Raw genomic sequence first — 14371 nt, 5'->3', positions numbered from 1 at the left:
CCCAACCCCAGCAGAATTCACTTATTACCCTTTCTTTTTCACTATTCTTAGTTGTCCTCAGAACTTTGTCACTGCACTATTATAGTTTGACTTGGGTCTTGTCTGTGTTAAGGAAAGTCTCACCAGTGTGACTACATCGATGCATGCTCATGGTTTAGGCATTAGGGCTGGTTGAAAACTTTCCATCCAGACTGGCTTTTGGTGGAAAATTTGTTTTTTGACTAAATGAAACTTTTCACTGAAATCCTGGAAAACTGAAATAATCCAATTCTGAATGGCCACAGCTGTGCCACGTGGGAGTTATAGAAGGGATGCCCCATACTCCCCTTCTCTGTGGGTGGGCCCCCCAGGTGCACTGCATCACCATGGGTCCTGGCCAAGTGACTGCCCTGATGCACCGCATCCCTTTACCTTGGGGAGAGACCCTGGTGCATTCCGGAAGACGACATCTGGCCAGTGAGCCTGGCCTGTAGAAGTGAATGGGAGCCTGAAGCAACTGAACTACGACTCCCTTGAGGCACCATTGCGATATTTCAGAATTGAAATATTTCTGGCTTTGTCCAAAATATTCTTGATTTGACTTTTCAACAAAATCTCATCTCCACCTAGCTCTAGTAGACTTGCAGTTTACTGTGGTGCAGCTTAATCTGGTAAATGAACCAGTTAATCTGCATCAGTGTAAACCCTGCTTTGTGCTAGTAGATCATGTCTATGTTAAGAGTTTGCACACTGGTGTATATGTCCTTAATGTAGACAGGGCCTTAGTCTGCTAGCATGAGTTCTTCTGAAATTTGTATGGCTCAGGCAGTCTCTGCTACTGGGTTCTTCTGTCGGCTGGTGTCACAGTTTTCATTGAAACTTCCTGTCTCTTATCTACTGATGGGGCACTGGGTAAGGTGACCTCAGTCGGTTAGTTGGCCTGAGGGTAAACTAGCTAAGCAGTAACAAAAATTCCATGTAATGATGCTGTTGCATTTAATTGAAATTGTTTCATATTTGTTTGGGTTTATGCAAAGAATAAAAAGGACACTTGTCCGAGGATAGAGTCACTTGTACCTTAAATTATTTTTATGTAATTAATTTAAATTAATTAGAATTTATTCTAGTTAATGCAGAATGCCAGTCTTCCCTCCCCCTACAGATTTATACGACGCGCACCCTACCTTCCTCCCCTCCTAGCAACAGCATGGTTTTTCTGCTGACTACAAAGTGCAAACGATGCTACTTGCCAAAGAAAATGTGATCTCTAGCTTTGGTAAATTTGATATATCACTGCTCTGCTATGGAATCACAGTTTATAGTAGTTAGGAGCTTGCTGCTGTTTTACTATTTCAGAAAAGATTAGTTGTAAACTTTAGCTAAAATATTAATATTTTAACATGTTACAATGTACTCACTCATCTAATCGTTTTCCACAGTTGGACAGAACCTATACTGGCTTGCAGACACTTGGTGCAGAAACGGTGAGTTACTGAGCTGTAGAATGGAAATGCTAGCTGTTATATAAAATCTTTCATGGACTGTATATCCCAGAACACTTAGCAAAGTAAGAAGTTTAGTACTGGAATTGTAGTGACTGTAGCCAAGTAAAATTTTACCATAGTTTTAACTTTTCATAATAAAAGCATGGAAACTCTTTTTAAAAATGGCTGCATGAGAAGAAATATTATGCTTGTAGTAAACCCACAAACTCTGTTCCACCTTTTATTTAGTTGTGACACTTGGAGCACGTTTTCCAGACCTAAAGAAGCGCTCTGTGTAGCTCAAAAGCTTGTCTCTTTTTCAGCAACAGAAATTGGTCCAATAAAAGACATCAGTTCACCCGCCTTGTCTCTCTAATATCCTGGAACAAACACAGCTACAACAACCCTCCAAACTACCTTTTCTTGTAACAATAGATTAGATTTGTATTACAACATGAAATGATAAAGTAATTCTGGAAAGTGACTTGGCTTGATGCAGTGCCCTTAAGTCGCTGATGTTTCATCTTCGTTATTTTCAAGAGAAATGAATTCAGATATTTTTAAGAGAAGCAAACTTTCAAGATATAAATAGTGTATGTGTATATTTGTTAGAAGATCAGTTGAATGAGCTTAACATAAAAATAACACACAGAAAATCTAGCACACAAGTGAAAAATGAGTTAAAGAACGGAATGAATTTAGAGCTAATAGTCAAAATAGAGAATAGTGAAGCCAGTGGCCAGCAAATGAACTATCCTCTTGATTCACAGTGATTTTATGACTTGTTCACTTTTAGCCATAGTTGGGTGAACTCCTTCCTGTTGTGCTTAGATGACTGTTTTCTGCAGTATAGGCGGCACTGTAATCTAGTGGTTAGAGCTCAGGACTGTGGGATTAAAGACAAGATTCTATTTTAGACTTGGGATAAGTCACTTAACTTCAGTCATAGTTTATCATCTCTGATTTTGATTTTTCTCCTCTATTTTACTAAATTGAAGGATTTTCTGTGCAGTTGCATAATCTCAGCTTTTCAGTGAAGTAGATTTTAATATGGGCTTCCTCAAGATAGTGAGGAACATTTTTGAAGAGTAAACAAATGCTGTAGTGTATGCTTCAAGGGATTTCCAAACCAAGCATACAAGGTTAGCCCTTAATCCTGCTTTGAGATCTGAAAAACACATACCCCTGCACCTATGTGGAATCCCACTGACTTTAATGGGACATCACACAGATTAGTTGTTCAGGATCTGGTCCTGAGTTTGTGGGAACTTTGACTGATGATGTTCACTGTTCAGAATTCTGTAGGGGTAGATATGTGCTATTTTGTTGTGGTATTTAATATCACAAATCATTGTATTTTTCTAGGTTTTGTTGTAGGCCTGATCCTGCGAGACATTTGCCCATGCAGCCTCTTTTGAAATCAGTGGTAGTTCCATGTGCGGAGGGCTTGCAGGCTTTGGCCAAATTAAGGCGTTGTAACTCACAATATTTGGGCTGCCAAGTGCATAATTTATCATAATCCTTTCACCTCTTTCTGGAAGGTAGTGGATGTTGAGCTACATCGGCATTCTCTTGGCGAGGATTATCTCTTTTCCCAGTCTTCTGAATCTGACCTTTCTGATGTCCCCACGTCTTTACCATTACCACTAAGTATACCAGCGCCAGTGAAAGCTTCTTCACCAATTAAACAGTTACTTGAGTCCATTCCAGATGCTTCTGTGGAAAAAGGTAAAGCAAACTGGTATTCGTGTATTCTCTTTTTGTTTAGAATATGTGGCTAGTACTGATACTGTCACTTTTAATGGGTTTTTGGTTTACAAGTTACCACACTCTTACTTCAAGCTATATTGAAATAGCCCATAAATCATCTGACTGGCACCTGGCTGCTAAGTGTATTGAGGAAGCAACAGGCTTGTGACAGAAATTGAATTCAGAGAAGTATTATTTATCAAGAGTTCATTGAGTAGGTCATTCTGCAAAACTCAGGAACAGAAAAAGCCTTCTGCAGCACATACACTTGGAAAGGGTGACTTGGCGAATAGTGCTTTCAGTTATGCTCTGTGCATTTCAGGTAACTTAGACAGGTGATCTTCTCAGCCTGTTTAAATGTGTGAGCCTTTCAGGCATAAATGTACATTTATGAGTACTGGGATTGTACTGAAGATTCTGTGTTGGCTGCAGAAAAGGACTGCCTATGAAGGTGTTAGGGAAATGGGAAGGCTGCAGTATTTGTGTCCCCTCTTGTTTCGGTATCTGAGCATCTCCCATCTTTAATGGCTTTTATCCTCACAATATCCCTGTGAAATAAGGAAGTGATGCTATCCCCGTTTTACAGATGGGGGGCTGGGGCACAGCGAGACTAAGTGACTTTGCACAAGGTTCCCAAGGAAGTCAGTAGTGGAACAGGGGAATTGAAACCAGGATTCCTGATTTCCTGGCTAGTGCCTAACCGCTGGACCATCCTCTAGTGCAGTGGTTCCCAAACTTTTTCATGCTATGATACCCTTTGGGGCTCACCTCTGTTAACACAACCCCCAGTGGTTACAAAAAGGAGGGGGGTTGTTAGAGAACGAGCTTACCCTGCACTCACCCCACAGCAGCAGCTCCTGTCCCGCAGGGCTGGGCCCAACTCTCTACTCTAGGTGTTGCATCCTAGCCAGGTTAGGCACATACATCTCTCCATAGATGGAGACAGAGGGGCTGATGTCCCAAACCCAAGTGGCATTGCGATCCTATGTGGTAGGTCACAGTGCCAATCAAATGTGGCCCTCTGCCTCCGAATTTGATTGGTGTTGCAACCTAGCGCATGGTGATTCAATGCCACCGGGTTTGGGACATCCGCCCCACTCTGTCTATCAAGGGGCAGATGTGTCAAGCGTCAGGGGTGTTTTCTTCCCCTCCCCCTGCCCTCAAATGTATGATCACCTCTCCTCAATCTGGGGGTCGTAATCCACAGTTTGAGAAACACTGATCTGGGGCCTTCTATCCTGGGATGTTGAAACACTTCACAAACATTAATTTTGCCCCATTATACCCCTGTGAGTCAGGGAATTATCTTTATTTTACAAAGGTTAAGGGAGTTGTCCAAGGAAATGTGTCAGAACTGGGAATATAACTCAGATTTCCTGACTTTCTGTCTGAGCCTTAACCAGAAGTTCCTCACCATTTGAAGCAAATGCCTTCACTAGGCTTAAATAGAGCAGTTTTTGCCATACCCCTCCATGCTGTCTGCACCTTCTGTGTCAGTCATGATTCTGTCACTGTTGATAGCATATTTCAAAGCCAGGACCTATACTTCTCTTACTGCTTAAGCAGGAACATAATTCCCACTTTCAGGGGCTGTTCCTCTGGGATAATCTTTTAAGTGTCCTGGGCACTGTCAAAAATAGCTGCCACTTTTTCTTTGAACATTTGAGCAATCTTTACTTCGGTGTATCTTACAGAAACTTTCATTGTCCAAATAGCCTAAATTAAAACATTCTTCCTTAAGCACGGTTTAGTCTTATTTAAACACCCAACTTTTTGCATCATTAAAGCAAGTTATTTTCTGTTATATAACAAAAGCTACCATGATCCTGCCCTACATTCAGACTCAGATTTATAAAGCCAGAGGGGACCATCATGATAGTCTAGTCTGACCTTCCCGCCCATCGCAGGCCAGAGAACCTCATTCATCCACTCCTGTAATAGGCCCATAATCTCTGGCTGAGTTACTGAAGTCCTCAAATCTTGATTTAAAGACTTTGAGTTACAGAGAATCCACCATTTATACAGTAGTTCAAACCAGCAAGTGACCCGTGCCCCATGCTGCAGAGGAAGGCAAAAGAACCACATGGTGTCTGCCAGCCTAATCTAGGGGGGGAATTCCTTCCTGACCCCAAATATGGTGATCAGTTAGACTCTGAGCATGTGGACAAGATCCACCAGCCAAATGCCTGGGAAAGAATTCTGTGCGATCTACCTTTTGTAAAATCATGGTGTATTTTATCCCAGTTACCATTTACCTCTGTCCTTAACTACTGTATTTCAAAATTTGTTTTAACACCATGTATACAATTGAATTGAAACTAACAGGCCTGTAGTTTCCTGGATCACTTTTTTTCCCTTTCTTAAATATAGGTACTGTATTTGCAATTCTCTAATCATAGGGCGTGACTCTAGAGTTTACGGATTCATTGAAAATCTATGCTATTGGGCTTGTAATTTCATGTGCCAATTCCTTTAATATTCATGGTCCCATTAGCCACCTTGCCACTGCCCCCAAGCTCTTCGTTACCCTGAGTAAAACTGAGGCAAAGTATTTGTTTAGGTGTTGGGCTATACCTTGATTATTTTTAATCTCTACCCCATCCTCTATGTTTAGCACTCCCACTTCTTCTTTCCTTGTTTTCTTTTTATTTATATAGCTAAAGAACCTTTTATTTTGTATTTAATTTCATTTGCAAGATCCAACTCTGCTTGGCTTTTGGCAGCTCTCACTTTTTCCCTACACTTTCTGACCTCCAAGGGTATGTGTACACTGCAGTTAGGCACCCACAACTGGCCTGTCCCAGCTGACTTAGGCTGCGGGGCTGTTTAATTGTGATGCAGATGTTTGAGCTCAGGCTGCAGTCTGAGCTCTGGGACCCTCCCTGAGCCTGAATGTCTGCACGAGGGACCCAGAGCTCAGGCTGCAGCCTGATCCCAAATGTCTGCACTGCAGTTAAACAGCTCCTTAGCCTGAGCCCTGCATGCCCTAGTCAGCTGGCATGGGCCAGCCGTGGGTTTTTAATTGCAGTGTAGAAATACTCCAAGAGAGAGCCTACAAGTAATGGATCAGCAAGGAAAGCTTTCTACTTTCTCCCAATAACCTGTTTGAGATGCTTGTTCATCCATTTTGGTCAGCAACTCTTCCCTATAAATTTTTTCCTGTTGCTTGGGATGCAGGCTGCACCTAGTTTCTTCAACTTTAGCCTTGTCTATACTTACATCTAGATCGGCAGTGCTGCGATCGATGCAGCGGTGTCGATTTAGTGGGTCTGGTGAAATCAATGGCTGAGCGCTCTCCCGTCGACGCCTGTACTCCAGCTCCCGGGCAGTTGGCAGGAGAGCATCTCCCGTCAACACAGCGCAGGGTAGACACTGCAGTAAGTGGACCTAAGTTGCATCGACTTCAGTGACGTAACTGAAGTAGTGTAACTTAGGTTGACTTACACCTGTACTGTAGACCAGCCCTTAGACTTAAAGTAATTCCAAGCCACCTCCACATTCAGATCCTTGAGTTCTTCAGTCCAGACCACTTCCCCTAACTAATTCCCTTAATTTTTTTAAGTTTGCCCTTTTGAAATCAAGGACATTAGTTGCAGACCATTTTTGTTTTTCCTTCCATTTAGTTTAAACTGGAGTAGGCCGCTCCTGATCCCTCAAACCAAACCTGTCCTCTACAACCAGCTCTTCTATGAGGTCCTTGCTACCTGCCAATACTAAATCTAAAATGGCATCACCTCTTGGTGCTTCAGTGACTGTTTGGTGAAGAAATCTGTCTGCTATCACATCCAGGAATATCTGAGTCCTACCATTATTAGTAGCACTTGTCCTCCACTCTATATCTGGGAAATTAAAGTATCCCATGATCACACAATTCCACTAGTATTTACTTCATTAAAAATATGAAAGAGGTCTCTATCCTTATCCACGTCAGATCCTGAGGGTCTGTGGCAGACCCTGAGCACTATCTTGGTGTGGAGCCTCTGTTGCCTTTCTTTCCCACTCTGATTTTGACCCAGATTCAGTTTTATCCATTCCATCACTTCTAATTTCTTTACACTCTACCCTGTCATTAACATAGTGTCTTTTCTGATCAGCACACCTTTCAATATCTGTACTTCAGTCATGAATACTATTCTATCATGAAAAGTAAAGGAGTACTCTGAAACCTATTCCATCATGTTTTTCTTATCCCTATAATACCTAGTTTCACTTCCTGCACCAGTAGTTTTAGTTCCTCCATTTTGTTACCCAGGCTCCTTGCACTGGCGTACAGACATTTTAGTTGTTCCTGTATGGCTTCTCCTAGATTCTTTGCTTGCGTAGACATAGTCATTTTACTGTGAGTATTGCCTACCTGACAGTTACTGTTAATGATATTGACATTGTCTTTTCTTCTTATCCATTCTCCTGCACTCCGTTATTCCTTTCTCCATCACTGTATCCTCTTTTACTTGATTTTACTCCCACTCGGGTTTTAGAATCAGACCTGGAGATTAGATGAGCGTCTCCCAACGGTCTCCCCCGAATTCCTAATTTAAAGCTCTTTTAATCAGTTTTGCCAGCCTCCAACCCATAAGTCTGTCCCTCCCTGCTCAGGTGAAGTCCATCCCATGAGGACAGTCCTGTGTCCCTGAATGCCTCCTAGTGGTCAAATATCCCGAAGCCCTCCTTATAGCACTACTGCCTGAGCCATCTGTTGATCATTCTAATCTTGTCTCGCCTTCGCTGTCTTCCTTTAGGGACAGGTAGAATCCCACTGAGCCTCCATTCTTTTAAACATCTTCCTATAATTGTCATGTGTGCCTTTGCAATGTTCCAACAATTGAGATTTTAAAATCATTTGAACTGGGGGCAACAAACCATTCTGAGGCTATCTGAGCCCAGCAGTCTGGTCTTCAGATTGCATAGCAAAACAAAGGCCGACCCTGTTGCCGTTTTACTTTTTCATGGGTGTTGTGGTATCTGGTCTTGTGGGACAATTATTTTTCTTAGCTGGGATGAAAAGAGTGAGAAACCCTTTGCTTTCCTGGTTAGCATCTGTATTCCAGTGCGCAGAAGTGTGTAATGAGAGGGAGCGATTTATGCCCCACAAAATGCTCAAACATGGAGTGTTGGCTTGGCTCTGGTGGCTGTAGCTCTGAGGCCTTATTTACCCTGACATCTCTGGTAAAATCTCCTGATGCAGCTCTTCCAGTTGTGGGAGTGCTTGTGTTTGTGGCACAGCTGTCCTTTCCACCCATGTCATCTACTCCTGCAGTGTGCTGTGGCAGTGGTTCTGAGTTAGGGGGATGGGGAAGGCGAAGGGGAGAAGGTTCAAGGTTTCAGTGAGTGCTTCTGATGGTCTCACACCAAAAAAGGAAAATGCAGGCCTTTGAACTATCAATACACTAGCATTTTTCAGACTTGAGCAAAGACACTAAATACATCTGGAGGGACAGCCCATAAAGCAAATTGAAAATAGGAAACCTACTTTTCATCCCCTGGGACCTCTACACTGGCGTCTCTGTTAGTGGCCCATTATCCATGAGTAACTGAGCTCCTTAGTAATGCGGCTTCTGCCACACCAGAGTAGACTATGGGCCAATATAAGAGGGCAGTAGTCAGCTCTCTTACCCCTAGGTAATTATTCCTAAATATGCAGGGACAGGGATTTTCTTCAGGGGAAACTTCCCCTCCGCTACATTGATCTATCTGTCTTATGAACACTCAAAACTTAATAGTTTTAGGTAAGTCGATGTGACTTTGAAAAATATGCCAAAAGCGAATGTGCATGACTGCATATTGGGTAAAACAGTATATGGTTAGTCTGGGTCTTAATTTTTTGTTCAGGATGTATCCAGCAAAATAACAAATGAAAATGCAAAAAATCATAACCAAACCCCCACTTTCTTATGCTTTATATTTGTGGACATGTTTGTCATATCTTAATTTTTGTCTGTGTAGAGAAACGCAACAAGGAATTTGATGAGTCAGCCTGAGAAACATTTCTCTTTTCCATATTTTAATCAGGATTCCCTGTGAATGCTGAAACTGAAAGACATACCACTTTTTATTCCCTGCCATCTTCAATAGAACGGACTCCCACCAAATTGGCAACACAGAAAGTAACCTTTGGCTCTCATGGAAATTCAGCTTTTCAGCCAATTGCAGCTAGTTGCAAAATAGTACCTCAGGGTCAGATCCCGAGCCCCGCAGAATCTCCAGGAAAATCCTTCCAGCCCATCACCATGAGCTGCAAGATTGTATCAGGTACATTTTAGTTTCAGTATCATACTTTATACTGAACGATGAGATTGAACTAGTTGGTCTTGCTTTGTGTCCTTTCCCGTTTTTCATGCTAAGATTACACGTTAGGCAATTGGGAGATCCAGTGTAATGCACTAAACAAGATTCCATCTTTTAAAAAAAAAAAAAAAAAAACTTATACAAAATGATTAATTTGTGAATTCAAGATTAAAAGCAGGATGGGAACTAGTTTTAGTCTCTCATTGGGCATAAATACGACCAGCAACCCACTTGAGATCACTCTTCAGTAAGGCTGCTACTGCTGCTAATGGGCTCAGGCGTGAAAATTGTTAGTTCAAAACATAATATTGAAATGCATCTTGCATGTAAGGGTGTGTGCATGGGAAGAAGGGCTTCTTCCCTTTGCAAATTGCCAAACAACTGGGCTGGGTAAAGTGGGCGAAGGTGTTTCCTTTTATGTTATCAGGGAAATTACAGGGTTTAAACTTGTATATAAATTATTTTCCTAGTAACAAAGTCCCCTCCTTAGAATCAAACTGCTTCCTCTCTTCCCCATTGACAGTAATTCCCTGTTTGTTTAGATAAACAGCTGATTGCAGTTGGCAAAATGATTTCCTTTTAGTAACTTCTCAACCAGACAGTCATGCTACATTTGCCTGTACTGTTAACTCTTTTCACCTCTAGTCCCTCGTCTGCCAAACATAATGTGCATTCTCTTCATTGACGCAATGCCTTACACCGGGCTGTATTGTTGCATCAAAAATTTTTAATGGCCAACCCTGCTGGGTCACTTGGGAAATTGGGAGCCTTGTCTGTAAAGCTCCACCTTCATCTGAAGTTCATATAGAGAATGAAGAACCAGGGTACCAAGCAGGGTGCTACTGATGATCTCTTCCCAACTTGGCTTCTCCTGTGTGTGGTTGTATTTTCTCTTCTGCCAGTAGTCGTCCTTGCCATCTTAAAGTAGTACCCAGGGCACCAGCAGCTTATGTTTGAATGTGTGCCAACTATTCTTATCATCCTAAAGTACTGTCCCACTGCTCTTCTTTTCTTTGTCGCATGAGTGAGACTCTGATGCTTTCCAGTGGGTGAGAGTTACAGAGCTGTCTTGCCTTCCTTGAAACCCTTCAGCTTTTCTATATCAAGCTTTGCTGTTCCAGATGTTCCCCTGCTTAAACATTTCTTAGGCTCTGCTAATTTTTTCATGCTAAGACCCCAGACCCCTTTCGGTTTGTGATAGTCATGATAAATCATCAGGGTCTTCCTGGATTGAGTGTTTCTGCTCCTTGTTAGCTGGCAGTCCTCCTGCCCTCTCTCCCAAGAGAGCAGATTATTGGAGGATTGCCTTCTCCCACACACAGCCCCCTTGCTCTGTTCCCTGATGCAGTGGCTGCCCTCTCTTTTCCGTCTATGATCTCACTCTTCCATCTTTTTTTCTCTGCTCCCCTTTTAACTCATCTGTTTTTTTGTCTCCTCCTTCCTCCACCCCCAGTTTAATCCCCTTTCCACTTACCAAGAATCCACATGGTGGTACTGTAATGGCTCTTGGGGGCTCTTACATTTGAACTGAGTGTAGGATAGAATAGAGGCTTGGCCTAGTGGTTGACTGCCTGAGCCTACAGCCCTTTATTCATGAGCTGTTCCTGTGGTGGGCTGTAAAAGGGGGCACTCTAGGTGAAGGAAGATGAATGGCTTCACGGAGCTGTTCAGCACCCTCATCTACAGGAGCATATTGACAGTGCGAGAGGGGAGGTCTGGAATCATGCAGCTTTACCTACCCCTGCAGCCCTGGCACCCCGCTCAGGCTGGAAGTGCACCGTGAGCTAAATGTCCGAACTACAAGTCATTTTTTATTATTGCGTTTTTTTGTCCTTACGAAATTTGAGATGGGAAGTGTTGGACTCTCTTCCTTAAGGTTCTCCAATATCGACCCCAAGCCCGTCTCCACTACCTCGTACCCCAACCTCCACTCCAGTGCACATGAAGCTGGGGTCTGCTAGTTCAGTCATTAATAACCCATACGTTATTGTGGACAAGCCGGCACAGATGGTCGGAGCAGCAACCCCAAGCACAGGTGCGTAATTTGATCTGTAGAAGGTAGCAGGTTAGTTTTAAACATTCAAGCTTATCTTCACTTAGATCTGTGAAGATCTGAAAGCCTTTTACAAAGGAAGAGCAGTATCATTGGTTTGTATAATTAATGTACAGAATGTGTCTGTTTAACGTCAAAGGAATTTGCTTTCAGCCGTGACAGAAAAAGTAAGGCCAAATAGAAATCACACATTCTTTTCCCCAGGGAGTGTACACATTTCATAGATGAGAAGCGAGGAATGTGAGGCTCTGCTACACACTGATAAAAAGCAAGGACGCTTAAAGCTGTGCCTTTGCCATGGCCAAAGTGCTCTCCCCGCCAGCTCCCCATCTTTAACCCAGAAGTGTGACCTGCAAGTACTAGAGATTCCAGCATGCGTTTCTCTAACTGTATCGAAACAATAGGTCAATTGGATTAAGATGGTCTGGAGAAGAGATGTATCAACCTTTGTGCAACTGTGAACTTTCATTCAGCTGCTTCTAGCTGGTTGGCTTCAGGATCACCCCAGACTCATTTAACTGGATTCCCACGGTGCTTCAGAGGTGACGCTAGGGCAGGGGTGGGAAATCTTGACCCGAGGGCCACATCAGGGTGCGAAATTGTATGGGTAGGGAAGGCTGTGCCTCCCCAAACAGCCTGGCCCCCTATCCGCTCCCTCCCACTTTCTGCCCTCTGACTGCCCCCCTCAGAATCCCCAACCCATCCAACCCCCCCCCCCCCGCTCCTTGTCCCCTGACGACCACCTCCTGGGACCCCACACCCCTAACTGCCCCCCCCGGGACCCTCTCCATCCAACACCCCTCCCTCCTCCCCGGTCCCCTGACTGCCATGCCCCCTATCCACCCCCCAGCCCCCTGACAGTCCCGCTGGGACTCCCACACCTATCCAACCACCCCCTCTCCCTGTCCTCTGACCATCCCCTGCCCCATCCAACAGTTCCCTGTCCCCTGACTGCCCCCCCCCTTATCCAACACACACACACCGCCCCCTTACCATGCAGCTCAGAGCAGCAGGAGCTCACAGCCCTGCCGCCCAGCCAGAGCCAACTGTGCTGTCCATGAGATCACGTGGCTGCGGAGGAGGGGAACAGCAGGGGAGGGGCAGGGGGCTAGCCTCCCTGGCCAGGAGCTCAAGGGCTGGGCAGGACTGTCCTGCGGGCCGGATGTGGCCCGTGGGCCGTAGTTTGCCCACCTCTACGCTAGGGGAACCTATGCAGTGAATGTCTGTCGGTCTGGGGTACAGACTGCAGGAGACAGATCGAAGGCAATAGGAGCCAGTTGGAAACCCTTGCTTGCATGCTGAAGGAAAAATAACTGTTTGTGAGTCCATTATTAGAAACAGACCAAGAACTTCCTATCTAAATGCACGTATAGGTAATTATATATAGGTGTGTATAATAGCTTCTCAAAATGACACTTGGAGCTGACATAGTATGTTCATCCTGGTTACAGTGATCTATGTAGTATGTGTTTTTCACTAGACATAGCTGAAAAAGGGGGAAGATCTTCATTAAAATGTGTCCCTTTTCTTTGTCAGAAAATCGCATTTTTTTCAGTGAGCACCCCCGTACAACTGTGTGGGAGGAAAACTGAGTGGTGGAAAACCACTGTATGTTTTGCAGTAGCTGAATTTCTTTTAATCTCTGTTTTTGAGTTCTCTTGGGTAAATCCGATGCAATTTGATAACGAGTGGAATTTTCAAAAGCACCTAAGTGGCTTAGGGGCACGAGTTCCATTCGAAGTCAGTGAGGACTTGTATGTCAGAGTCACATAGGTAGTTTTCAAATTCCCACCCAGTATCTTAATTTTTTTAAAAGAGGGTAAAACAAAGGGACACTACGAAGTCAGGTGAAGTCTGAAACAAAGGTTTTGTAGAAGCCAGCTTTCACAAAACCTACCCTCAATAGAAATATCTGTATAGTTTTGTTTTTAATATAAATCTAAACAGTTTATAAATAAACACTGCAAGGGGATATATTATATGTGCAACCCACGTGTTGCAGAACTGTACCATTGATTGAGAATCAGAAAGTGAAACTAGTTTTGTTGAGTGGAGTACAAATGTAAACTCTTCAAACAGGGAAGAAGCAGATTTTAAAAATGTGTGTTTTAATATTCAAAAGTACTTGAAGAAGAAAAGAGATTTTTAGCATTATGTTTAGAGAGGTCTTGTTCCTTTAAAGAAGGGATGTTTAGTTTGTGTTGCTTTTGACTATACATTGTCTTCTGTAACAGAACACTAATGTAACTTGTCCCCATCCTGATCTCCCCGATCATGTCTTCCTTGTTTGATGAAAAGCTGTATTTATTCAATGGTACCAAGGACTGAACCCTTATGCTGAAATCTGCCTTATCTTCCAATAGAGAGACAAAGTGGGTGAGGTAATATCTTTTGTTGGATCAGCTTCTGTTGGTGAGAGAGACACGCTTTTGAGCTTCTGGGTAAGCTTGAAAGCTTGTCTCTCACCAACAAAAGTTGGTCCAACAAAAGACGTTACCCCACCCCCCTCATATTCTGTGACCGACATGGCTACTACAACACTGCATAAAACTTATCTTCCAATACACAGGAAGCCCAACAAGCAAACAGACAAGTGTCTCTCAAGCCTCTCATGGAGCCGGATCTCCAGTCTCAAAGATCCATGGAAGCAGCTTGGTAACATCAGCTGTCAAGGTAATATTCTTGTTAGGTTGTCTGTTTCCATAAAGAAATAGCTTCATGTGGAGCAGGCTTTTTTAGCATCATAAATGTTGATTCCAGACAACTTCATGTTTTCTCATTAGTGCATTTGAACGTTTACTCTGTCTAGCCGCCCTAGCAC

General features: G+C 43.4%; 1 protein-coding gene across 5 annotated transcripts in view; it reads left to right on the top strand.

Moving 5' to 3' along the window:
• YEATS2 (YEATS domain containing 2) overlaps positions 1 to 14371 on the top strand; it is a 76253-nt gene that overhangs the window by 20726 nt on the left and 41156 nt on the right. For 4 of the 5 annotated variants that reach the window (XM_048865276.2, XM_048865274.2, XM_048865275.2 and 1 more), the window contains 5 exons: positions 1419 to 1463; positions 3005 to 3191; positions 9222 to 9461; positions 11374 to 11532; positions 14120 to 14223. In XM_048865276.2, the coding sequence (XP_048721233.2) occupies positions 1419 to 1463; positions 3005 to 3191; positions 9222 to 9461; positions 11374 to 11532; positions 14120 to 14223 (735 nt within the window). The remainder of the gene's footprint in view (positions 1 to 1418; positions 1464 to 3004; positions 3192 to 9221; positions 9462 to 11373; positions 11533 to 14119; positions 14224 to 14371) is intronic. The other variant, XM_048865277.2, reaches the window with a different exon arrangement.

This window comes from Caretta caretta, chromosome 9, assembly GCF_965140235.1.
Source record: "Caretta caretta isolate rCarCar2 chromosome 9, rCarCar1.hap1, whole genome shotgun sequence".
Classification (NCBI taxonomy): domain Eukaryota; kingdom Metazoa; phylum Chordata; order Testudines; family Cheloniidae; genus Caretta; species Caretta caretta.
The sequence above is the reverse complement of the archived record's forward strand: the minus strand, read 5'-3'. Positions and strand labels throughout refer to the sequence as shown.